We start from the raw sequence: 27404 nt of genomic DNA on the forward strand, positions 1-27404 counted from the left end.
TAACCCTGAGGGATCAGATGTCAAGGCCACACCACTCTGGGTTTCCTGCAGTTGTATAAAGAAAATGAAAAGCCTCCAGATTATCTTTGTTCTCTTAGGAAAAGTAACAAATGATAAAGCATCGTGGCTTTTTAAATATTACTTATGAGTTGCGACATATAAGCAAAACTCTCTTATCCTGGTTGGTTTGAGTGGTCTCTGGTTGACCTCAGCAAAAGTATATAATTTTAGAATTCTAAACGCCCCCAGTGTGTCTTAGAAAACAGAGTCCAGTTCATGTGAAATAATGAATACTTTGTTGGAGGATTTAGTAGATGAACCACATACATTTAGTGCCCTGGTTTTTACCCTTAGCCCTCTAATTGCTCAGTCTTTCATGCTTTTATCAATTAGAAGCAAAATTTAAGGAGCAAAAGTAGAAAGAAAATTTGAGTTATGGAGCAATCCTTTCAAGCAATGTGCTGTCGTGAGTGTTATGTATGAATTACAGCTTTGAACATGCTTAAAGACATCGGGGAGGGGGGCATACTTAGTCAGCAGAACTAGTTTAGGAAGAAGACGAGCAGGAGAATGGCAGAAGGCAGTTCACAATTCAAGGCCTGTGACTTAATTTAAATCAAGTCACAATTAAGCCGGTAGTACCGGTTTTCCAGGAAGTGAAGACGTTGCTGTCATCTAGAAAAGCCAAGAACTTTGCCTTTGGAATCCTAAACCCAAACATACAGAGATCCCAGGGTGCCTGAAGAGCCGTTTTGTTTCAGTGAATCAAAATGACCAAAAACCATTTCTGTTTGGCATATCCCATTTCCTCTCTTATAACCCCCCTCCTTCCTCCTAATACTAAAGTTGAGGCATATAAAGTATTTTAAGGCTTTCTGTCATAGGTAATCCAAATTTATTGCCAAAAATAACAGATCATTTGAAAGGACATGATTTGCCTCACCTCTGGGACCTGCAGGTCTATCTACCATGCATAACAACAAAACATTGATGTCAGCATATCCTTCATCAGAGAGCCAAAAGGGAAAGTTAGAGAAATAAAAGAAATGACCTCCATCTGCTTAACATATTGTCAACAGTTTTGGAGAGAGACAAAATCTTAAATTACCCCCTCACTTAAGGCACCTAATTACCTTCCAAAAGATTTTGGAAGAGAAGTTTTATCTGTCCAGAGAGGGTAATACAGACGTTTTTTTTCTGTCATTTTTAGTAGGAGGGAGCAGGTGTAAAACAATTTTGATTAAGTGCACGTTATATATTTATATCCCTGTAACAGGGATGTTGGAACCCAGAGAGTTCCTCAAGGACTTTAGAAGTTAGGAGACTCCACGAAACAGTTCAGAAGATACCTGGTGGAGAGGATTTCTAAATGCTGACTTCACCGATTTTTCTCATCATATGCTTGCCATTTCCTGTTGTGCAGCTTAAGCCCTTGGTAGGTTTGAAAGCTGGTGTGTGTGTGGGGGGGGGGAATGATCATGTGATAACCCATAACTGTAGCTTCCCTTGTAGCTTTTCATCAGTGGGGACATTTCTGTCATTTGTTACCACCTAAATGATCTCGAGTTCTGCCACTTTCTGTGTGGGAAGAATGGAATCCTTTTCATGGTTTTGGCCATATTATTCCCCTTTGCAATTTTCCATACCAGGCACTAGATACACAATCATCATGACCTCCCTGGCCCTGGGTGCAAGGTGTTGTACCAGCTTTGAGTGTGTGGTTAGAGCTGCTCCTCACACCACTGAAATGGGTGTAATGAATGGAAATCTGGAGTGGAATTGGGTGTAATCTTAGCATTCTACCAAGTCTTGGCATTCAATTTCTGAACTATTTCAAATCCCAATTCTTCTGCGTGATCCCTGTGCTGAACTGAGATAGCATTATAGAACCTTGAGGACATCTAGTTTTCCACTTACGTATTTTGAAAGTGAGGTACAAAGAGATTAAATAACTTGCCCAATTCACACCATATTTAAAGCAAAGACTGTATTTAAACCCAGATCTTTTAATTTCACGTTCATTGTTCTTTAGGCCGCTGTCCATTAACTTTTAACACATTTGGTGATACTTTAGCATTGCAAAAGTAATGAACAAAAGTTAGCGGTTGCTTTTAACCCTCTTCTGATGTTTCTGCCTCTCTGTTACTTCTCTCTTGTTCATGACCTTTTTTTAATCCCACAAATGCTCTACTTCAAGCTGCTCATGCCTAGGTAGTCATAAGAAGCTGGAGTGAAGAGTTTGTATCTGACTTATTTTGTAGTTTCCACAACACAAAGTGCCTTGCGTGGAGTAGCATCTCTGCAAATAGTTGCTGAATGGGTGAGTGGGTGAGTGGGTGAAGAGTTTGTTGTCAGTGGCAGGGGAGTCAGGAAATCCTCAGCTGCAGCCCCACCTCTCTGTGTGTGTATTTGCCTGGTCTGTTGCAGTAGAGTCCTTGTGATCTTCCTTCTCTAGGCTTCTTTCCCACCCAGTCTGTCTCCTCCAGGGCTAAGAAAATCATCATTTAAAAAATATAAATCCAGGGACACGTGGGTGGCTCAGTCGGTTGAGCATCCAACCCTTGGTTTCAGCTCAGGTCATGATCTCATGGGATGTGAGATCGAGCCCCACGTCGGACTCTGGGCTCAGCTGAGAGTCTGCTTGAAGATTCTCTCACTCTGCCCTTCCCCTGACACGTGCACTCGCTCACTCTCTCTCTCTCACATAGATAAGTGTTTTAAAAAAATAAAAATACAAATAAAAAAATAAGATAAAATTGCAAATCCAATCATGTTCTACACCTTCTTAAAACTCTCTGGTTCTCAGTTGCCTGCCCAACTCCATTCTCAAAATAAAGTTTTCACCTCCTTTAGCAGCCTCATTTGCCCTCTCAGCAAGCTCTTTGCTTTCAAGCCTTCTGGCTTTTCACCTGTCACCCTTGCCTGGAAAGCCCATTCCTTCCCCTTCTCTTGGGATAATTCTGTTCATCTTCCAAGACCTGGCTCCCCTATGAGGTGTTCCTGAACTCTTTCAAAGTCTGTTGCTGCTTCTTCTTTTCCACAGCATTTGGTACACATTTCTCTTGGAACACATTTTACTGCAGTGATTTATTTGTGTGCCTGTCTCCCCAACTAGACTGTCAGTTTTTGTAGCCTGGGACTATGTCTGGGTTCGTTTTTATTTCTCCACCTTCAAGTACAGTGCCTGAGTTACAGGAAGCAAGCAATGCATTGGACGAATTAATTAAGAGAGGCTGGGCATAAATATGTGAAAAGTCAATCAAATTAAGAAAGGATGGAAGGTCAATCTAATATCATATTGCTCAAGTGAAGTGTAATTTTCAAGTTTAAGTTAAAATAGACCTTCTTACGGAGAAATGTCATTTATTCTAATGCATTGTGATGACACTTCATCAGTAGAGCTGACCTCAGCCGAATTGGGAAGTCTCAAGTATTTCTCTAGGATGTCACCTTGCACTTCAGTCATTCTGTCTGGTATCCCTTTCCTGAAGCCTCTTCTCCTAACCCTACAGTGGGTAAATCTCATTGGAATTTACCCACCATGTGCCTTAGTCTCTCAGGGGTTTTAACTCTGCAAGGTGACAGGTATTAATGAGTCAGGGCAATGAAAGTATGCTAATGCATTAGCTGGCAAGTATTATTCCCCTTCCAGGCAAAATAACACTTCACACAGATTTAAGAACTGAAATTCACTTTTGGGAAGGCATTTTTGTTTAAAGGTGGCTTTTGTGTCCAGAAATCATACTACAAAGGCAACTGCCCATCTCTGCTTAGAGTATTTCTATCTCCAGCACACTTATACAAGGCGCCTGCGTTGTGTGTGCATATTCAGAGGCAACCTCTCCAAAGAGTCAGTATATTCTCTCCCCCCATTTCTATAAACTTTTCAGAAATCACTTTTCATTACTTCAACAAAAATTTGTTATAATGACATTCTACCTACTCGAGGTGTTGCAATGATTATCAGAATTTTTATTTCTAAAGATCTTTGAGATTCTTAAGATACTGTTCAAAGTAGTAAAACTCTGTCTTTAGTCAAAAAATACTTTTTTTTTTAGTTATGTAAGTAATGTAATTGTCCATATTCCTCTTACCTGCACTATTTGTCAAGCCACTGTCTAAGCACTTTCCATTCAGTCCTTGTTTGCTCATATAATTTATTCATGCAATTCTAAATGGTGTCCTAAGAGTGAGGTGTTATTATTCCAATGTTACAGTTGAGGAAACTGAGGCATGGAAAGGTAAAGTTACCTGCCAAGGTTACAGAGTTAGTAGTAACAGAGCCCAGATTTGAAGCTAGGCAGATGGCTCTCTATCCTTTTCTCTTGACTTCTTTCCTGTGCTGCCTGCCACACCGATAAGATACTTGTTTCTTCTCCATTATCAGATGGATGCTTGCAAAGTCTGGAAAATGAAGATAAAGTTGAAATATCTTTAATCAACTGTGATTTCCTTGATAACTACCAGACATTAGCAAACTTTACAAACCATATGTGCTGAAAAAGCCAGGTGCCACAAGGAGGATTAGAAATGAAATTTTCTTTCCACTCTGATTTCCACTTTTTATTAGTGACACCTCCCAAGTGGTTCAGAGAATGCCTATTAGTGTTTCTGGACATCTTGTACGATTTGCAACCATCCTTAGAGAGGTCTAGGTGGCTGAACTCCACACCTGCCAGGTGTCCCTCTGCCCCTGTCGAATATCCCTGGCTGAGAAATTCTAGAATGCTCAATAAGCCGTTCAGAGGCTCAGCATCTTATGATTTCTCCATTGTCGAACCTGGGTGCCAGTCATCATCCCAGAAGAGTATGCAAGCAGACGCTCACTGGACTTCCACATTTCCCTTCTCTCTTTTCCTTTCTGGACATGGGTAAATTAGCGAGGTGAAAACAAGAAGAAATAGTTAGAAATCCTTCAGTAGGGCACATGAGTGCTTTGTACAAGATGGATTAAAATACTCTTGGGTTTTAAAAATCGTATCTTATAAGGGCAACTTTTGTACTCTCTGGTCTTATCAACAGATTTTGCATCACTTCATATTTAAATAAGTTACTTTATCATTAGTCCCAAGACTAAAATTAGACTTGTTTCCTTGAACCCATAAACAGAAAGCATTTAGACTAATAAATACTGAAAAATATGTGGTAATGTACAGATATATATATTTTTTTCCTTCCAAAATGAAGCACTAAATAAAAGCATTATTTGAGACTCAGAACAAATAAATAGCAGACCATGTCTGAAAATCATTCCTCCTGGGATTTAGCCCTTTTGCTAGTTTTTGCAGTAAAGGCTATTTTACTTGGAGGTTTGACTGTCTTCCACAAATGGATATGGAAAAGGAGAGCCATTCCTGCCCTGCATATGGCAGCTGTGCTTACTGGTTTTATAATCTGTAATCTCAAATTGTGCTTGTATTTTAACTTGAGCGTGCCTACAGCACAGGATTCTTTTCAAATGTTCAGACATGAGTACTTAAAAATGAAAAGAGAAGGTCTACCATTGAGTATTCTCATCGTCGCTGAGACTCTCTTTCTGATGTGATGAAGTGAAATACTTTTTCATGTCACCCATAATTTCTACTTACACTGTTTGGCTTATGCAAACTTCTAAATAAGCTGTAGATGTAAGAGCATATAAAAATCTGTACAAATTTTGTCTGGCTTTGCATTATTGTTTAGTCAGCGAGGAATCTAATGGAGTGCAGGGGATGAGACAACGAGAATCCAATCAATAGACACAAAAGGCAAATGAACTTGCATAAATTAGCACTCCAATAGGAAAAGATAAATGCAGGTTCTCTTCCATTTTTCAAGCAATACACATTATTGAAAGAGGTCTCGCAGATACCCTTGGTTTTTACCTTTTTGTCAGGGGTGCCGAAACTAGAAAATACAAGTAAATTGAGCATTGAGGTGGCTGTTCTGAACCACTGAAATCAGATCAGTGTATCAAATGCAGTATGTAGAACTCAGCATGTTGTGTCCACATGGATGGCCTTGTCGTCACTGTTGCTCATCGCACTACAAATACAAAGATCTCCAGAAGGTCTGTTCTGTGGCCAGAGTTTGTCTTAAAGAGACTGACCTTCGGGCATTTCCAATGTGCTCCAGTGTACATTTATACCGTACCCACTAAGGAAATGGCAGGAAGGGTTTGTCAGTTGTGGAATGGCTGGCTGTCTAGGGCCTGGGCAGTCACAGATCATCTGCCCCTACAGCACCTTACAGTAACTTCATTAACCATCACCAGCTGGAGTCAAGGAATCCTTGGGGAGTGACAGCAGTGAGCTCTCTTTCCCATTATACCAATTACACTCTATCCGGGAGGTTGGGGTGGGGTTTGGGGGTTTGGTAACTCTGGCACAAATATCAGAGGGCGGGGAGCAAGTGTCTGACATGACAGCTTGTAGCCATAATATAATTAGTAACATCCGAGAATTTTCTCTACTCTTTCTTCGTGTTGCCTCCAACTCTTGGTTTACTGCTTCTGTCTTTGAGAAAGGAACTGGGTATACGAGGGGCTGCCAAGTAACCTTCACTGCCTTTGCTAGAAGGCAGAAATCTCAGCCATGGATTTGCTGTCTCACTCGGACAGCTTCAGCTCAGCACTGCACCCCGACCATTTCTGTTGCCGGTTGAATAAAAAAATACCCTTCTGGTTTCATAATGGCACTTCTCCAAAGAGCTCACCTATAGAAGGGGAGAAATCTACACTCCAGGGAAAATTTGGATATCCTCTTTCGTGATATTAGGGGATACTCTGGTTTGAAGTAGGCACTTGTTAAGATATGTGTAAAATTCACGGTGTTACTTTTTTTTTTTTTTAGCACCTAGAGAACTTTCGCTCTTTGGGAAATCTAGAAATTCTATTTTAGGGGAAATACCATCTGTATTGTTGGAAAAGAAAGAAGAATTAATTTGTTAGTGTTGTTTTGATCTCAATCCAGAAAGCCAAAAAGAGTTTTAAAAAAAAAGATGTCTGTTGAGTATCAGCATTTCTTATCTTTTTCTGTGCATATTTTAAAAATAGGCCTTTCCTTAGCTCTCTGCCATTGTGGTTAACTGTAATCAGTACTTTATGGTTATATTCTATAGCTTTGTTTCATTAGGGCAATGAAAACGGTACTGAACAATAGCAATATAATGCAGGCAAACAGTTTGTAATTCAGTTGGAAATTGCTAATACAGTAGACAGTCAATAGTACAATCAGCTTGACTTTCCTAGGAAAACTTGAGCTAAATTTCCTCTATTTTTCTTTTAAATCTTCTTACAGGGCAGGGGTGAGGAAAATGCTCTGATCGACACTGGAAGGCTGGATGCCCCTGAGTAGAGAATTTCCTTATGCATTGAATTTTGAATGACATCTACAGGTCCTGGGAAGAGCTACTATTTAAGACTCACACTCTCTCTGGAGATTTTTTTAAAAGAGACTAGATAATTAACAGTCCTGAAAGGAAACAGCTGGAAGAGATGGTGCCTCAAAGTTCCTTCCACTGGTGTGTCTCTCTGTCGTCTTGATGCAGAAGCAGTGTTCTTGTGAAATTATCTTCAAGTATTGTGTACCCAGGGAGAACTAGAGGCCATCTCTTTACAAGCCTACGTCATGAGTGCTCCGTGACTTAAGGAATTTATAATTACTGTAGGGTAAGACTAGTAAATATGAGTAGTGTCTAGGAGTACGAAGGCAGATAACCTGGTGTTTTTAGGGAGTGGTGAGTTAGGATTTTGCCTCTCTTGACTCTAGTAACCTGATCATGGTTGTTGTTGAGTCAAAACCAATTATAGAAAGTTTTATGTGAGAGAAGTTCATAGATTCAATAGCATACATAAGTATTAGCTGCAAATACAATGCTGAGAATTCCACTTTTAATTCCATGAGTGCTTGGGGATGCTGGCTTGCAGTATGCCATTTAGAAAAAAAGGAGTGATGGATCTAAATTTGAGTCTCCCTGTAAATTTTTCTAGTCATGAGAACCAACACAATTTCCTCTCATGTGATATAAATTTTTAAATATTGTACTCGTCTAACAGAGAATAGCAGTATTTTATGTGTCCATACACTTCCAAACATCTCTGACGTCTTTCTAGATAATCAATTATATCTTGAAGCCACCACCCTGATTTAAAAAAAAAAAAACAGACAACACTAAATTTAATACGCTACCAGGAAGTGCCGCTGTGCCTATGTAAGTGTATTCCTTCAGCTTTTATCCTAGAAACTCGTATTTAAACAAACAAAAAAATTTGTTAGAAAGCATTTCCCATAACCCCTAATTTTCAGTTCATTTCCTGTAGTGGCTTAGAGTACTTGGTAGCTTCTTTAAGATTCAAAACCCTGTGGAGGTGTGAGTAAGCTTCAGATTGATGTCCCCCAGTCGTGTGTGGTATATACACGCCATTGCGGAAGGTAAAAGGCGTTTCTTTTTTCTTTTTCTTTCAGCCTGGGCACCATCCCCATCCCCCTTCCTCCAGCCTCCCCTATCTGTACGTGCTCCCGGGCGGGCTGAAGAGCTCCAACAGTGGGGGTGCTCTCCATTAGCCTCGTAGACGGTGCTTCTAAGCTGCCCCCTCGGCCGGCGCGGGTCCTACGTTACTTTCCCTAGTCGTGCTCACAACACCATAGTAACCAGCACTTTCCGTGACCAAGACTTATTAGGCTTTTCATTTAATGACTGAATTCTTAAAACATCCTTGGGTGGGTCTTAGCTGTTGCGAATCTTTTCTCAGCTACAGCGTGTTCTGCGACAGAAAATCCGGAGTGTACCAACATAAATTCCCGGTTTGCCCACACCCCCGTTTCCCACAGGGAGGGTTGAAAAGTATACTGTGTGTTTGTGGGATGAGAAAAAAAACCGAAGTTCCTTTTAGAATACAAAATGGCTTCTGATTTTAATTAAATATCTGGCATGCACAGAGTAGGTGCCTGTATGTTGAATTAAAACATCAGTAAATGAAATCGTCCTCTTTTGTAAATCGATTGATCAGTGAGATATCACGCCATTTGTCCTCACACTAGATACAGATTCTGTGCTGAGTCCCGGGCTCATCTAACAGCCCCTATGTGTTTCTGCCTGCTTTGTTGTTTTTCTGACAGGCGCCTCCTCGCTCGGAGTTTGTAACTTACCCGCAACTCACATTCTCTGTCTCTTTTGGACTTGAACAGTTTGAAGGGCAATAAAATGTTAATGTGCGTGTCGAAGGAACTTCAGGATCTGGGATTGTACTACCGAGTGCTGAAGAAAGCCAGTGGTGACCCTGTCCTCTCAAGGCTCGTGATGCTGAGTTGTCACCCAGCATGAAGTGCCCGTTACCACCCTCTTAGTTCATCATCTTTGTGTCTTGGCATTAACCATCCCTCTGAAACTTCACAGTCCCCGAGAGCGGCTGATTCAGAGACTATAGCAGGACCAAACATTCTGAAAGTTCAAGAGGAGGGTCATGCACATTTGCTTTGAACTGTAGTTCTCTTCCAAGGTAGACATTTTGAAAGAGAGCTTATTCAAATGAAAGGGGAAGGGGAGAGACAACAACTATATTCTCTGACTTGGAGATAGACAAGCATTTAAGTAGGTAGAGATATAATGGCACTTGAGAATTCCCTAAAATGCTGAGATTTATTTCTGAGAAATAAATGGTGAATTGTTTATTTCTTTCTCCCCCTTATGTTTCCTTGGGATAGAGCAATTAGTTTCTTATTTTTTATGATTGCATTATTCTTGCATATATCTTTCTGTGGTCCAGGCTATAAAAGTAAATAGAGGATCCAGCTGTATGAATGAATATCCTTTTAATGAGTGTGGGAGGAAATAATAATACTAAGTAGGGCAAAACCATTTTTATGTGATGCACCGAAGTACCTTTGTTCCCCAGCTCCCCAGTCTTAAGCCACAGGCCACCAGTAAATGTGTGCATAAAATGACAGTTTTATGTATTCTGGTGTTAACAAAGGTACCTCGTGGTTTGTTTTGTCCCCAGAATGCACTTAATATGATTTTTGAAAGGCGGTGGCATATTCTGTTTTAATTTCCAGGGTCGAGGAAGGGTAAAATAGAGCCTGTGACTTCTCTGTAACACCCTTCATTCTATCTGTGGGTGAAAACCTTGCTGAAACAGTGAGATTACACCGCTGCTGGGTGATAATACAGTCGTTTTCATGGTGCCATGAGTTAATTTAAGGGGTGAAACTATCCTTACTTAGGAAAATAAGGTGCCTTCTCCCCTCAGACCAGCTGTTTGCTCAGAATGGCAGATGGAGATTGAGTGTCTCCCACATGCAGGGTGTCGTGGGGGCGTCGGCACTGGCTCCCCTCTCCCATCCCCTTCCTTCCCGGCCGTGGTTACCTTCTTGTTCTTCATCAGTTTTTTTTGTATTTCTGAAGTCTCTGTCCGTGATATAATTCAATGCCTCCCCACCCCAAACTCTTCCAGTAATTAAATGTTAAACTACCCGTATTAGTTTGCTCAGGCTGCCATAACAGAATACCAGAGACTTGTTGGCTTCAACAGCAGAAATTTATTCTCACGGTTCTGGAGGCTGGAAGTCCCAGGTCAAGGTCTAGCAGGGTCAGTTTCTAGTAAGAGCTCTCTTCTTGGCTTGCAGAGGCACATAAAGGGAAGGGGGCAGGGGAGAGGGGTGAGGGGACACTCGTTTTAGAAGGACATTAATCCCTTTGGGTCAAGGCCCCCACCTTTATGACCTCCTTTAACCTCAGTTACCTCCGTAAAGGCCCTATCTTCAAATACAGTCACTGGCATTGGACGTTGCAGCTTCAACTTAGGAATTTGGGTGGGGGGGTGGGGGGAGGTGCAAGCATTCAGTCAATAAGAATGCCCAAGGAATAGGGGGGAAAAAATCCCAAATCTCAAATACCGTTTGCCTTCCCCCCTTCCAATAGTGACCTGGAGTGTTTAGCAGAGGGATAGAAGGACAGATTTCTAACCCCCCAGGGAAGCCCCAGACAGTGGATTTGTCCCAGTCCTCCCCAATAAGGATTGCGTCTGGGAACTTTGAGGTGACTCTGGTCGGTTCCTGAGAAAGCTGCTTTCCTCTCCTGACCCCGGCTTGAGGAGCAGACACCAGACGTCCTGGTAGGAGGGGGCGCAGTCTCTACTCCCCATGACTTCTGCTGGCTGGAGCACACCCTGGGCCTATCCCAACCTGGGCTAGGCCTGGCCCGAGCAGAAGGGAGCCTCAGAAGCAAAAGACCCTCTGGACTGCCAGCTCGTGGTTGCTGGGACACAGCTCAGAGCGGAACGGTGGTTGGCGGAGGCTGAAAGGGAGCGGCGGATGTTGCTGCCAGTGTGATGGGCGGTTGCAGGATTTTGTGAAGCAGGCTGATGAACCCTCTCAAATAGAGGCACCTAATGCTGCTCAGCTGTGTAATTGGGATGGCAATGGGCCAACGAGAGGCGACAGTTTGTGCTTAACCTTTTGGGAGTCTTGTTCCAGGAGACTGTGTGTGGGGGAAAAAAGGAAGCATTACAAATAATAAGCTTCTCCGCCTGATTTGTAATGAATTAGTAATAAATGGCCTACCGCTCTACGAAAGTCTGACGATTACAGAGCAGCTTTAGCTAAGTGCACGGGACCACATCTTATTTTGATCAGCTGTAGCATAGCAAAGACATGTAATTATCATAATCTAACAATTAGCCTGGCATCACTTTCCAGTGTTTAATTACCCCGATAAATGGTAATTGAATAGAGGACTTAATGACAAGAGAGAAACTTTCATTCTGCCTTAGGTGCTTAAGTTGTCTACTCGGCTAGGCATAACTTTCTAGCATTGCTTGAACAACAGTCCTGATTATAATTTTCCTTTTTGCAGTCGGCCATTATTTTGTTTTCTGATCTTGACCTTTGTTTAGAATATTATTTAGCTCTTCTCAGATTTTGATGCTGGGACCCAGGACACAGTAGGAGATTGTGGGGCACTCTACACGGTTATTCTGTTTTTAAGCATTGCCTGTAATATCCTGCAGCTACAGTTTTCTTCCTTGGACACGTGTCTAGTCACTGCTACGTGCAAATGCTGTGCTGTGTGCTGGGGGTGCGGGGATGAGTAAACACCAGCACTATCGTCAAGGAAGTCTCTCTATTAAAAAAGGTCTACATAAAAATACAAGAATGATCATTATTTTTGTTACAGTGATTTGCTCAGCACAGTCCCAGTTTTCCTTATAAATCTACACGTTTACCTTGAATGAATTCACTACCTTTGATGACCATACCCACTGCCTCGTTTCTAATGGCCCCAGATCTCTTTTCTCTCACCTTGGGTTCTATTCAGGGTCCAGATTTGTATCCACCTGCTCACAGGGTACCAAATAAAAGTAACTACTTCTCACATGCCAATTTGCATAGGAACAGCAACAGTGTTTGCTCTGCATCCTAAAGCTTTGTATGAAACACTATTATCATTATTGTTTTGCCCTAGCGTTACCAAATCTATGCTTCTCCTTGTAGTGTGAAGATCCAACATAGAGGCTGTTATTTCCTTTCCTTCTTATCAGCTTGGTTTTGTTTGTTCGTTTGTTTGTTTAACAATAAATTAATAGAGATTAGTTCCTGGCCACAGAGGTTTCAGATACCCGACCCCAACTTTTGAGAAGGCGGGGCCAAATTTCAGACTTAGATGGTAATGAGTCCAGTAAGTTGTGATCAAGCCAAATATAAATGTCTGTTTCAGGGTTTGCGTACCAATACTTAAAAACTACTAAATCGTTATTTGAATTGGTTAAGAGAAACGACATTTATGATAGCTCTTTGGTTATCGTTATTACTCTTAAAACTGGGAATAGCCTGAAATTCTGCTGGGTAACTCCATCCCCATAGGATACAAAAGGGCTACGTGTGTGTAAGCAGTTTGGCAGGTGGCTTATTTGTTTGATTGACTCCTGCATCCCCTGAACAGAATCAGTTTGTTTAATCCTGTTCTCCTAGGACAGTGGCTGGATAACCTGTTCGGTGATTTCCCGCATCTGCTTTTGGACCTGTGTGTATGTGGCAGGTGATCTGTTCCGTGTGCTTGACATGATGTCGAACTCTGGATAACTTAGCGTGTGAAGGGCAGCTTTGTCAGGAAGCTCCTGACCAGCAGGAATCAAGAGAGAGCCTGTTTTGCTTTATGGAAGTGACCCCTGCTAGGACACACATTATATGCCAGACAATAATTCTTTATTTTATTTTACTCCCTTTTGGAAAGCTGTTATAGTGATCTGCAGTGTGTTGGGTGTGTAGCACTCCGCCTGGTTAGTTCTTTGGCTGACTTAGCCTGTTGATGTTGACACATTCTTTCTTACTCCATGCCTGAGGCCGCTTTGGGGGCTTAGAAGCAATTAGACTGTCACCCAAAGCTCTCAGTCCCTTCCTAAAGGCAAGTCTTGTTTAGGCTCTGCCAATTTAATGCTTTGTTTCCTTTGGAGCTCCTCAGTCAAGCTAATGAAACAAACTCCAAATGAGTTAAAACACTGGAGGAGAGAAGATTTTGTGGGCCCTGTATTTGAAACAGGTGTTACTCTTGGGAGATACCAATTTTAAAGAGTCATTCAGACTGATGTGACTTGTACTAGGAAAGCAACAAAGGAGAGCTAGCTGAGGTTTCTATCCATCTGGTTGCTATGAGTAGTTGGTATTAATTGTGAAATTTTTAGACTGTTTTTAAAACACATGCACACCTGCACGCACACATACACATGCGGAAAGAAAAAAGGTGAGAGGTTACTGTACTGAACCACTAAAGAATTCTAAATATCTGGCCAAGTAAATTATGTCTTATTCTCATCACCAGCAGTTACTGAATTCAAGGCAAAGCTCTTATGCTGCAGAATTTGTAATTATCAAAACGTGCACGCATAAGAACCTTATTGGAATTGATATTAATGGATAGAACAGCAACCCTGGGTTCTAAATATTTTGTCACTATCTTGTGCTTCATTGGATAAAAGTGTATGTGTTTACAACATACAGCATTTCAACTGCCAAAATAAGGTAAGAAACATCTCTGAAATTCATCCTGGAGTATTCTTTTTTAACTTGTAAATCTTCACTTCTGTGGGAACTTTAGTTGTGATTGGTATGTTCTAGAGCCTGGAAGAGCTGGATTGGACTGCCTGAAATGATGTGTTGCGGTCATCAAACCTCATTCAGACTTTCCTCATTTAGCCTTAGCAACTGGCCTGGTAGTGGAGAAACTGTCCAGGACTCTATCTCAGAGCTGAAAATGAAGGTCAATTACCAATATATTTGGAAGACAGACATGTTTCAGCCCATGAGAGAAGGAAGACATTAAAAAAACAGCAAAACAAATCTTCCTTCAGCCCCCAGTGATGCTATTATTTATCTACCCTGTTTGGTTTGCTGTTTGTATTTCATGCTTTAACCTCTGCAGGAAAACAAAACAAAACAAAAAGAGCATCTTCAGACTTAGGATATGAAAGCCATAAGGCTTGCATTCTGTGCTGAGAGAATAACAGAAGGAGACGAGGAGAGACGTGTTCGCAACAGAGACTCCTGTCCTGCCCATCTCCTCGCAAAACATATTTATAAGCCAAACCCCAGGTCTATTGTGGGCCCGTTAGGACTTCCAGGACAAATGAGACATTCTTCTGGTTAGAAAGAGACATCTTACTCTGAAATTAGCCTTTAAATCAATAATGGTAGAGGCAAAAGACAGGGCTGCCAAGATATATTCACTCTAGATTTCAAATTTGGGAGTAACCCTAAGCTGATAAATTTGCTTAATCTTTGACCATAAATCATATCCTTCTTTTACATTTCAATTTCAGAATGTAATATATTAAGTTGCCTTGTAATTAAAGAAGTGACATTGTAGTTCTGTTCAAATAGGAATATTAAAACAATCACCTCTTTGACAGATTAAAATACATTTAAACTGTAATAATCAACTATCCAGTTCATGAGAAATAACATTTTCATTATTGAATCCTTTAAAACACTAAATGAAAGAAGGGGATAAGAGTGTCTCACAGCTTCCTAACCTCTAATAACTACTCTGTCTTCTTTCACTAATGCTGTTTCTATATTTATGAAGTGAAGAAACTTCGCTCTGGAGCTGCTTGATAAAATACCTCAGTACATATTTCCCTGGAAGCAGGCTCTCTGCTGTGCCAGCAACATATGCTAAAGGCCAATTTAGAACGTTTTAAATATGCACCATACCCTTCCTTTTCCAGCTCCTAAAATGAAATGCGTTTTGGCTTTAGCAGATGAGGAAGGGAGGAGAGGAGCAACACCACAGGGGACAGTGGCTAAAGATGAACTCAGAGAAGAAAGGTTAGGTTGCTGCTTCTCTACAGCCCAGAACCCAGAGGCCCGGCCTGCACATCCTTTTGGGGTTGGCCTTCCTGGCAGTCAGGATCCACAGCCCAAGAGCACATGGGATAGAGGAGGTAGTGAGGGCAATGACCCGAAGATCCACCCACTGAGAAAGAAAGCTAGGCAACTAGATCTACTTGCCACAGTGGAGGAACCGAGGGCAGGGTCAGAGTAAGTTGAGAACTTCCACTTGAAGCTGGTCAAGGACTAGAGTATTCGAGAACTACATGTCCATTCTTTCTGTTTGAAAATAAATTACTGAGTTTAGAAGGAGCCAAGTCTTCCTGGTTCTTGCTAACCCTGGTCAGGAAGCCATGTGTGGTCCCTGTCTGGGTAGAAAGCTGGGGCCCTGTTGATCACTAAGTGAAAAGGCAGATTTTTTACTGGTTACCTCATCTGGGTCTTTATTTCATTTGATTTCAAGTCATGAATCATTTTCTGCAGACAGGTCAAATAAGGAGATAGATGTTAAGAATTGTTTTAAATTTATAATCAAAACTGTAGTTAGTTGAGGGATGTCCTCAGGTGAACACTGAAGACAAACTGAGACAAACACACATGTCTGCAAATAGACCTTCTAACTAAAATCCCAACTGCAGTTGTTACTTTTGCTATATCAACAGCCTTCAAATGTGCTTTTTATCCACCCTCCCACGCAGCTTCTGGGGCATTAAGAACTATCATAAAGTGCGTAATTCATGCTTGATAATTGCATTGGTAACAAAGAACTAGTTGCCATACTGAGTTTTCTTCCTCTTAATTAACTAACATGACCGTTTCGTAATATGTATGAATGACATTGATTCTCAACCAGTCTACTGTCAAATTTTGGTAAACGTATACAACGTATTCATGCCTTCACAGAGTTATATATACTATTAGATGTTATATGGAGCCCGGACCCTACCCTAGCAGCCGCGCAGGTCAGTGGAGAGCAAGGGCCATCTTTCTAGGCATACAAGATGTTTCCTGGCTTTTGAGACTTTTGTATAATGAGAACACAGGGCAGTAATCATATTACTCAAACACAATCACTTTTCTAAGTGTGGTAACTGTGCATGCTTTTACACTGTAAACCACTGTGATAATTTAGTAGAGATTGTATTGTAATTATTGCTGGCTTGTTGGTGTGCAGCCAGAAATTCATAATACGCAATGATTTCAGAGAGGTAGAGCACCACAGATACAATGGATGGAATTAAAGATAAGGAGTAAGGGGGAGACCTTTACAGGAAAATTTCCAAGAAATTTGCAAATGTGTTTAAAGCAGCAGCCGTGCCACCCATGACATTTGTAAATACTGGCATATGGAATCATTCTTCCTAGATTTGAATTTGCTCTTTTAATAGGAACGAAAGCTCATGAAAGCCATTTCCTGAAGGGGGGGTTGGGGGAGATCCTTTATCGCTGCAGCTTCTGAGCCTAACAGCACTTCATTCTGTGAAAAACCAGACTGCTGTGCCTGAGTCAGGAGCTATGTGAGACGCATTCTGGATGTCAACATACCCTTCAGTTTAGGAGTTTGGGACCAGTGTTGTAGGGAGGGAGCAGGGCCCAGACACCTTGCACCCGCCTTTCCTAGAAGGTCAGTATAAACATAAGGTAACCCAATGGCACCCAAACCCTTAAAAGGGCTCCTTCAGGTGAGGAGAATTCCAACAACTGGTAAAAACTTTGGAACCATGGCATTTAGGAGCAAAGAGAATTGGCTTCAGGACCAGATAAGACTCAGGTCGAAATCCTAACTCTGCTGCTCATTTCCTATGGGAAAAAAATGAACTAAGAAGATGATAACCTCTCTGAATGCCATTTCCTCGTTGGGAAAATAAAACTAACTATAACTACCTAATGAGGATTTCATATGACAACATAGGTAAAGCCATAACATGGCAGATCCTGGATGCAGCAGGTGTTTGTTGCATCAGTGAATGAAGCAGAGAACTGGAACCCCATCAAGAACTAGAATTGTCCCTCTGTGGGAATAAAGAATAGAGTTATGAACTTTAGGGATTTTATCTCTCAGGAAGTAGAATAGTGAAGAACTTTAGTTCTGAGGTCTGAATGCTTGGGCTTGACTTCTGCCTCCACATTTTACTAGCTGTGTGACGTTGGGCACATTGCTTGATTTCTTAGTCTCAAAACCCTCATTTTTAAAGGGCTGTACTAATAGTGTCTGTTCCATAGGATCTGTGATGGAGATTAAATCGAGGTACTGAATGTAACATAATAAACACTCAGTTATATTAGCCATACATGTGTGCCTCTTCACAGGAGGGCCAGAAAAGAATGGTTCAGTACTACTTCGTAGCCAAAGAGCATGATCCGGGGTAGTATTTAGAATATCTGACCCTGAAATCTTCTTTGGATTGTACTTGAGTATGTCCCAGGAATGCCTTTTATGAGTTCTAGTTTATCATTGTTTTTATGTTCACATTGTCCTATTGTCCATTCTTTGAAAATTGATTTGGTAAACTAACTTGTGCAAATGAAAGATCTGAAACGGGTTAAGTTGATTGTGTGGTGAATCGTCATCTTTGTCATATGGATAGAAGGGTAGAAATCACTGGGGTGATCACATGTTCACATTAGGCTCCATGGTGATTCATTTAACACCCCACACAAAGCAAAATGTCATCAGAAAGGGATAAGGTCAACCCAATGTAAGATGTGTCTTCAAGCTCATGGCTTGTTTTATTACAACTTAAGCAGTATTAATAGGGATAAAAGTTGGGAAAGGGAAGCTAAATTCGAAGCATCAAAAAACAGAACGGGTCGGGACAGTGGCAGTTTTAATTTTTTTTTTTTTTCACTTTTAGGCAGTGTCAAGTGCTAATAGAAGCTAAAATGAGTGACACTTAGGGAAAGGAAAAACTTCCCCCTTGAATGTCTTTAAAATCTATAATAATAATATAATAATATAAAGTGCATCTGGGCATTGCCTTCTGCTGCAGTTCTCATCTGGCTCCGATCCAGAACTGTCAAGCTACTCTGAGTGGTGATGATTCATATCCCAGCACCCTTTTATCTGAATGTTGCAGTGTCTTTTCTTTGTACTTTGGCAGTGATGTTACCTTGATGTTCAGAAATCTTTTAAAAGCAACACAGCTTTCCTTGCATCTTGACAAATCATCGTCTGCTGGTAATGAAGAAAAAGTAAACCTAGTTCCGTGATCATTGTAAATATAAAGAAATAAATACTTCCAAGGGTTTTTCTTTAAATGTTCATGCATTTTGGGGCACCTGGGTGGCTCAGTCGGTTAAGCGTCTGCCTTCGGCTCAGGTCATGATCCCAGGGTCCTAGGATCAAGCCCCATGTTGGGCTCCCTACTCCACAGGGAGCTTGCTTCTCCCTCTCCCACTCCCCCTGCTTGTGCTCTCTCTCTCTCTCTCTCTCCCCCTCTCAAATAAATAAAATCTTTAAAAAAATGTTCATGCATTTTGAGATCCTCTGAAAAGTGATCTGGTCATCTTTCCTTGTTCTCCTTGTATAAATAAGCATGCTGCTTTTCAAAAGCATTGATCAAATGAAGTTTCTGTGGATCATTTGATAGTTGAGGACAGAATTTAGGATTTTTATATGATTTCCCATCTTTAGGGATTTTTAAAAAGGGAAACAGTGATTATTTTTATTGTTGTTTACATTTACTGCTGTTGTTGAAAAGTTAATATTTTGTTAGTTACCAATTTTAATATGCTTTAATATATCCTCATAATAATAATGCTGTGAATTCACATGGTGCTTTTTTTTTTTAAGGATTTTATTTATTTATTTGATGGGGTGGGGGGAGAGAGAACAAGCAGGGGTGAGTGGCAGGCAGAGGGAGAAGCAGACTCCCTGCTGAGCAGGGAGCCCGACGTGGGGCTCGATCCCAGGACCCTGGGATCATGACCTGAGCCGAAGGCAGATGCTTAACCTACTGAGCCACCCAGGCACCCCTCACATGGTGCTTTTCATACATTTTATCATCTCTGACTTGAAGCAGTCATGTGAGGTTAGCAAGGCAGATTCTCATTGTCATTCCAACTCATATTTGAGGAAACTGAGGCTCAGATGGTTTATGACTCTCGTGCTCAACCAATAGCAATCTAGTCCTTAAATCGAGGTCTGCTCACTAAAATGAGCAGTTTCCACTTGTATCATGTCCTGTTTCAGAAAGGAATCTCAGCTTCATCAATGACTATTTAGTATCCAGAGTGAAGGTGGTAGTAGATCTCCTGGGCTGAGCACTGGTCACAACAACCTGTCCAAAGTGTGCATTGTGTTTGGATGCTGCATTGTAAGGAGAACACTGGGAAACTAGAGGACATGAGGAGAGTTAAGAGTCTAGAATGTGAGGAGCCTGGGAGCAGAAATAACCAAACAAATCAGGATTTTCAAGTATGGAGTAAGGAGGATACCGAGATGTAGTTGACAACTCCAAATGTTTTATGGACTGCCTGGTGGAAGAGGAGTTAGATTTGTTCTTTGTGGTGTCAGGCAGCCGGAGCAGGATCACTGGAGAGAAATTGCACAGCAGCAGATTTGTGCTCAATATAAGAAGAAACTTGCTAAAATTTAGAGATGCCCCAAAATGGAATAGACCAGCTCACTGCCACTGGAGAGTGTTCGCAAGACTAGATGACTTGATGGGCATTTGTGTTCTGGCAGTAACACCATTTTATGATGTACCTTCTAAGGGCTCAGAGACTTTCCTCGTTAGCTGAAAACAGAGGGTTTTGTAGGCTTTTCTGTCCTGGTTTTAGAAAGCTGTATACATAACAGTTCTTGTTTCACACATCATTAGTTCCTGAGAAGTCTGTTCATCTGATGGGGAAAGGCGTTATTAGTTAACACAAATAAGCAAAACTTTTGTAAGGTTAGGAACTGAAGCAGACGGTGTGATGCATACAGTGGTGTGTGTGTGTGCATTGCGTATTTTACCTCTTTCGGGATGGAAGCGGGGCCTGGGTTTTGCTGTGTTTGTCTGGCTTGTTACTTTCACTACTCTTTAGTCCGGCCCTAGAACACAAAGAAATGGGGGGAGGAGCTCATTTGATTTAGCTGGTTTTAATTTTCTTAATATAGAAAAGGATGGGGCCTCAAAAGAGATCAGCTGAAATGCATTTGTGACATAAGCGGATTTACTAAGGGAAATGGCTGACTAGGACCCAAATTCACCGCTCCGGATCTAGCTCAGTCACTCACTGCTCTATCATTGTGCCTTAGGTTTTTATTTTTCTCTAATGTGGAAGTGTTCTAGGAATTTTCTTTCCAACCTTTAAATTTTACGATCCTAATTCTCTCAATTTTATGACTCTGCTTCTCTATATTTGCATAGGAAATTGAGAATGGTCTCAATTATAGCAAAAACAATTCAGCCATTCATTTGTTCTTTAAATGACTTATTTATTCAGAAACACTCATTAAATGAAACTCTGTTTCGAAATATCAAAACTTTGCTTCAATATATGTGATTTTAAGATGAAAGGAACACAGCAAGTCAGTCTCTTCCCGACTGAAAATGAATGCGAGGAGTTCCATATTTAGGGTGTTTTGAAAACAATGTAAATGAATTCTTCCGTAAAATTCTTGTTGCTGAGATTTGGAACAGTCACATATCCTACATCCTAATGGGATGCAATAAAAACTTATCATAATAAATCTGTTAGCACCAGCGTTATTAAAATTATTCCACCACTGATGACTCCGAGCAGGAAGTCTTTTCTGTATGAATAATCTCATCTTTTTCTTCTTCTTCCCACAGATTCCAGAGAGGGGACTACCACATTGACGTCTGTATCAATGACTACCTGGATGTTTTCTGCCCTCACTATGAGGACTCGGTCCCAGAAGACAAGACTGAGCGTTATGTCCTATACATGGTGAACTTTGATGGGTACAGTGCCTGCGACCATACTTCCAAAGGGTTCAAGAGATGGGAATGTAACCGGCCCCACTCTCCAAATGGACCGCTCAAGTTCTCTGAGAAATTCCAGCTCTTCACACCCTTTTCTCTGGGATTTGAATTCAGGCCCGGCCGGGAATATTTCTACATCTGTGAGTATACAGAGATTTATTGTGTTGTGGGGCAGCTGCAAGCGCCCAGACTAATTTTTTACCCATGTTTCAGAGAACTGCAGAGAGCTGGACTCTGCATTACAGATGTCTCCTTGTAAATGCATACATCAAGATCCCTAGATACATTAGCTGGGAATTGAGAGCACAAATTAGATTAAAGACACAGCTCCTCTCCCCCTATGAAATTGCGTGTCAGCCTGTTCAGTGAACCACTGCTGACTTGTATTTCTTTCAAATGAAAATTGCTAGGACCTCTCCAAAGCTGAGGAAAAGAAAAAGAGATTCCTGAAAAAAAAAAAAAAATTAAAGGAAATAATTAAATTTACATAGCTTGGAGTCATTGGATTTCTTATTCAGGTGTCAGCAATATCCTTTCAGTCATCCACACTTGCAGTGGAGAAAGCCAAAACTGCAAATGTCAGCATGCTGACGATAAATACTCTCTTTGCATCAAGGAGAAGAGACAATTATTAAGAGCAGCTGTGTCTTTAAACAGGCAAGAGCATGAAGAAGTATCTAGAAAGGGTTCCAAAGGAACTGGTATAAGTGAGTTTCCCACCTGTGACTCTGTCCTGAGAGAGCTCTAAAACTTTCTCAGCTGACCTGTGCATTAATCATATTGCCGTGGCCTTGTTTTCCATCCGTGACGTACACCACTGCTTCGGGCGTCCTACTAGTCATATAATCTAGGTAAATGCTTCTCAGACTTTACTGTTCGTAAGTCACTTGGGGATCTCGTTATAATGCAGATCTGATTCAGGTGGTCTGCTGTGGGGCCTGAGGTTCCATGCTTCTAAAGCTCCCATGTGATGGCTGATGCTGCTGCTCTATGGACCACTCTTTGAGTTAGGATGGTTACAGGTAACATTTAATCTAGGCAGCTTGCTGTATATCTGGACTTTTCCTTCGCTAGTATCAAATATTTAAACTATCTGGCCTTTTCCAAGTATTTTCACTGTCAGCTGAAGGAGCTAAACATTTTTTGCTCAGAAGTACATTTTTTGAACTTTTCATGGCTCAGAAATGTTGGGGGGGGGGCGCAAGATCAAAAGACATTCCTGTCCTCAGGGAGTGACCATCTGGTGGGGAGGAGAGGCAAATAAATAGGCGGTTGCTGAAGGACGGTAAATGCAGGGAGCAGTGGGTACAAGGGTACACGTACCTCAACTCCTTGAAAGAATCAGGAAGTGTGGCTGCACACAGTGGGGAGAGATCCAAGCAATACCACCCAGTATGCTTAGCATTGACTTTTCAGCCCTCCTTGCCAGACAAGCAAGATAAAGAACATTCCTGTTTTTCTGATTCGTTTCTTCACCCTGAATGTCCCCCACAGACTCCTAACCCACTTTTTTTTTTTAAGTCTACAAGGATATCTAGCTCCTCTTCTCCAGAAAACAGAATTTTATATTAAGCCAGATTTCACTATCACACGGGCACTCCCACTTACATTGAGATTGAATTTAAAAAGGAAATTGAACAGTACCAGTTTTATTATCTCAGTACATATTTTAGTCATTAGTCATGAGAAAACACGTAAGAGTCTTGATACTATCTCACATTCAATCCATAAAATAAGAAAAGGAATATTGAGTCCCACGGATGGAGGAAACACTGACCTACATTGACTTCACATGTTCTCAGGCAGCAGGCTTCTGCCTTTTCCTGATTTTTTACTCTGTGAAAGAATCTCATTCAGCAAATGGGAAAAAGGAAAGAGGGAGACGTTAGTGGCGGGACGGCGTTCATTAATTGCCTAATTCTAAAATATCCTACTGATGTAAGAGGAAATCATTGCCAATTTCACAATTTACATATTGATTTCTCAGATTAAAACACAACAAAAGCAAAAACCAAAACTGAATTGAGAGCACTGAGATAGGAAACATACCAGCTAACTAGTTGATTGCATGATTATTAGAAATTATAGAATCCATTGAGGTTCACAAGCAAGATGTTATTATTCAAATATACCCATAGTGCTTCTGACTGGTTTTTTCCTCATTTGTGGTTAAATTCAATATTTCACTAAAAATCATTATGTGTCTTCTATAACATTCATTTAACAGAGTCATTTAACTGTCAAGGGCTCCTGTCAAAGTAATTGTTCCAAAATGCTTCAAAATATCAAGAGCTTTTTGCTGTTCAGCTGAGTTTAACCTGAATTACTTTTTTTAATGAAAGGTAAAATAGCACAAAATTAGCGGCAAAGAGATGTTCATTTATAAGAAGCACAGTGGCCTCATAGTCAGTTAAATTGAATTTTCAACCATGTTTTAGAACCACAAGAGCATCCTTCCCTGTCTTTAGTAGGGAAAGGGTTTTCTCTTTTCCTTTCACTGCTGAGAGCAAGAGTGGCAGAGCTAACGTGGATGTCCTACAGACGTTTAATATACTGTGGTCATAATTAAACTAAAGGATTCTTAGGGGAGAATGGGCCCTCAGTTGAATTTTCCTCTCTCCTAATATGCATGGAATGAACAAGATGATTGGGAAATGGCTCTTTTCACACTTACTACCTTACAAGAAGCTCTGTTGCCGATCTAGGAAACAAGTGACTAGTCGCCCACCGGTCGATTTTATAAAATGTTCTTAGATCATTTCAGATCCTCGAGGGCTTAAAATCTCTAACAAGTCTTCCAAGAGAAAAAAGAAAGCTGTAGCCCTTTGGCGGACCTGCTTTAGGGTGCTAGAGGAAGGGTTGAGTGTAGTGGTAAGAACCCAAATTCAAATACACACTTGGCCTTGGGGAAAGAGAGGAGGATTTCATTATCAGAAAATCCACTCATCACTTACTCGGGGAGGACACAATTTAGAATGTTCTTATCAAGTTCTGCTTTATCCTCAGTAACATTTATTTCCTTCTTAATATGTTTGAGTTATACAAAATTAAGAAAACAGAGTAGTTGGAAATATGTGAAATTTCCCGTTTACTTTCAAAATAAAATGTCCTTCACTGTTCTAGATCCTTTATTTGTCCCCAAGACAGGCTCTGTGCAATGTCCTCCTTTCCTTGGGAACGGGCAATATATTAAGTTGTTATAATCGCTGATACTGCTAAGGTAGACTGAGCCCATTCTTGAATATGACAAGTACTGTTCTTAATCGACAGAAGTGATTTTGGTAAGAGATTGGCATACTAAAGTAATTACAGAAAGTTGGTGGTATTTCTATCAGTGATAGATTTGCAGAACTGCCAGTCAATAGATTATGGCAATCGTCATTTATATAGACTTCCTAAGGCAAAGAGTTATTTCAGAAACTTCAGAAGTACTCATTTTAGAAATGATTCTCATAAATATTAACCTAATGAGAACAAGTTTGAAAGAAGTTTTGCTGCTGTTATTTTTAAATCAGAAGAGGCGAAGGGAAATAAATAAGGCACTTTCAGTTATTTTTATAAGTCAGTAAAACACTAATTTTGAAAATCCTATTTTGTAAAAGAAGGAAAACTGTGGTCTGGGCCCTTCTCTTGGCCTCACTAACTGTATGATCTTGGGTAAATCATTTCATCTCTCTGGATTTCTAATTCCACAGCTGTAAAATGACGTAGTTGCAGTAGATGGTTTTTAACATTTCTTGGAGCCTTAGTATCCTAATCTTACTATATTTTATCTAAAGGTCTGCACACCAGGGTAAGAAATAACATCCATAAAGTGTCTCAGCCCAACGCCTTACTTAGAAGGTGGTCAGTAAATGCCAGTTAAAGGGATATGTTGAGGGCGAATGCAGAGTGGAGAGGCATCTTAACATTATTAAACTTGGTCTCCCCCAGCCAACCTATCCAAGTCGCCGTCATCCGTGGTCTTGACTAGTGCAGCAGGCTCCTATTTCCCCCACTCGTGTCACTGCCCTGTCAGAGCCCTCCAGTGGCTTCCTGTCTGAGGAAGACAAAATCCTGAGTCTCTAACCTGGCCAACAAGGTCCTCCGTGGCGGGACCCTTGCGTTCCCCACCCTTGCCTCCTGTACTTCTTGTCCTCTCACTCTGCCTTATTGTCTCCACTCCAGCCCCCCACCCCCCACCAGCCCTCCTTCCTGTTCCTCCTTCCTGGCTAGTGCCCACCCCCAAACTCCACAGGAGGGTCTTGGCGCTTTATCTTCTCTCTGCCTGGGGCTCTCCTTGCTCCAGGCATCTACTTCCCTTGCTCTCACTTTCTTTATGTCGGCTCTAAAGAAACGTCTTTATCTTTATGGGAGAGGCATTCTGATCTCCCTATATAAAGATAACATCTCTGTAATCCTCTACATTCTTACCCTGCTTTATTATCTCTCAAGCGTATTTACGCTTGTTTGCTTATGCCCCACCTGCTCTATGTCCTGTACTACATTGTTTGGCACATAGTAGATGTTCAGTAAGTGAAGGTCCCTGGTGTTTCCATAGCACTCGATTCCAAGCACTGCTCTAAACCCCTACAATTCTCAAAGCAGCGTACAGAGGAGGTTCTGTCCTGATGTCCCACTGTGTAGGGGAAGAAACAGAGGCACAGTTAGGTAACTAGAGAAAAGTTCACACAGATCAAGAAGTGGCGGATCTGAGAGGAAATTAAGTGAGTAAACAACTAACAGGAATTGAAGAGATAAAGTCCTATGGCTCCTGTGCTTAAAAAGGAAAAACATACCTTATTTTGTATTTTTTTTTTTTTTTACCAGAAGGTTAAAAACAACGAGCACTACTGTTTAGAGAATATTACTTTATAAACTCTGCCGGAAACCCCAACTCAGATAGTAGCAAGATAGATTTTAAACACATGTATGCAATTTCAGCTCTCCAAAGAATACTCCTCCATCTCCAAGAGATATTTCAACTGTATTTCCCAGACGGGTGACCCTTTTAATACGATAACCTTTCTGACCCAGAATTTGGGTCACAGAAATTCTTAAATCCGGTGAATATTCAGCCTCTAGACTGAATCATGATTGCACACTTGATTTAGGAATGAGAGACCTACAGTCAAGAAGACAAATGTCATTTTCTGAAAATGATGCCAAAAAGGTAGAGAAATCTTCTAAGTTAGAAACATCTAAGTTTCTTCAAAAGAAGGTAGTCAGAGTAAAAGTTTATAGTCAGAGCATCCAGAAGGAATCCAGGAGTTCCTGAGAGATTATTAGGGAACACACTCTTCCTAAGCTCACTGGTGAGTAAAGTTGTGTACACATGTTGTTTTAGTATTAATCCTTCCTGTTGATATGGTTATAGAAATATAGAGCCGAAAAAAATGTCCATTTCTTTGAAGTTAGAATCCTGAAAACATCAATGAAAAGACAATCGGAGCTGAAGACTTCTGCTCCAGTCTTTTTGAAATACATATTTTTCAAAATTAAAATCATGAAGACAGTCTATGTTACTATGGACATTATTCTTAAATCCATAGTATATAACTACTCAAATGTGTGTGGTTAACTGCTAATTCTCTGCTTTCTGTGCTTTAATTAAAAGTTTACAGTCTTAAGCTATGAGGCATTTTTCATATGCACTACACAGTTTTTAAAACTGACAAAATAAGTAACCTAACTTCTAAAGAGATATCTTGCTGAAATGATCAAGATCTGCTTCAAAAATCATTGATTATACAATACAGTTATTGACTATCCTTTTAAGAGATATAAGAATATTCAGTAAACCCAGAGAATACAAACATAAAGTCCCTCACTTGCCAACTGGTTATGTTCCAAAAGCTTATTTGCAGGTGGGTTGTTTGGAATTCAGAGTATAGTTTCTCACAGAAGTGTTTCTAAAATCAGGCAAGCTCTCCATAATAATGTGGAGAATCTGCTTAACCATACTATTAATTTAGAACGGTATATTTTCATGGAAAAATAATAGAAAATAGCATCTAGAATAGGTGTTCAATAAATATTTGTTGAATAAATAAATGCCGTAATAGTAAACCAAGGGCAAAAAAGCAATTAAATTTTTTTCCTTATATGCTGATGTTTAAGAAAAGCAGATAAATTGGAAGCCCTGGGTTTTACTGTACCCACCACTGCAATTCCCTGGTTTCTCATT

The 27404-nt window shown here is 40.7% G+C and overlaps 1 protein-coding gene across 2 annotated transcripts in view; it reads left to right on the top strand.

The window, feature by feature from the left end:
• EFNA5 (ephrin A5) overlaps window positions 1-27404 on the top strand; it is a 273861-nt gene that overhangs the window by 203528 nt on the left and 42929 nt on the right. For both annotated transcript variants that reach the window (XM_081826478.1, XM_081826477.1), the window contains exon 2: window positions 21086-21378. In XM_081826478.1, coding sequence (XP_081682604.1) covers window positions 21086-21378 — 293 coding nt within the window. The remainder of the gene's footprint in view (window positions 1-21085; window positions 21379-27404) is intronic.

Source organism: Leptonychotes weddellii, chromosome 7, assembly GCF_054177405.1.
Source record: "Leptonychotes weddellii isolate Sample4059 chromosome 7, ASM5417740v2, whole genome shotgun sequence".
Lineage (NCBI taxonomy): Eukaryota > Metazoa > Chordata > Mammalia > Carnivora > Phocidae > Leptonychotes > Leptonychotes weddellii.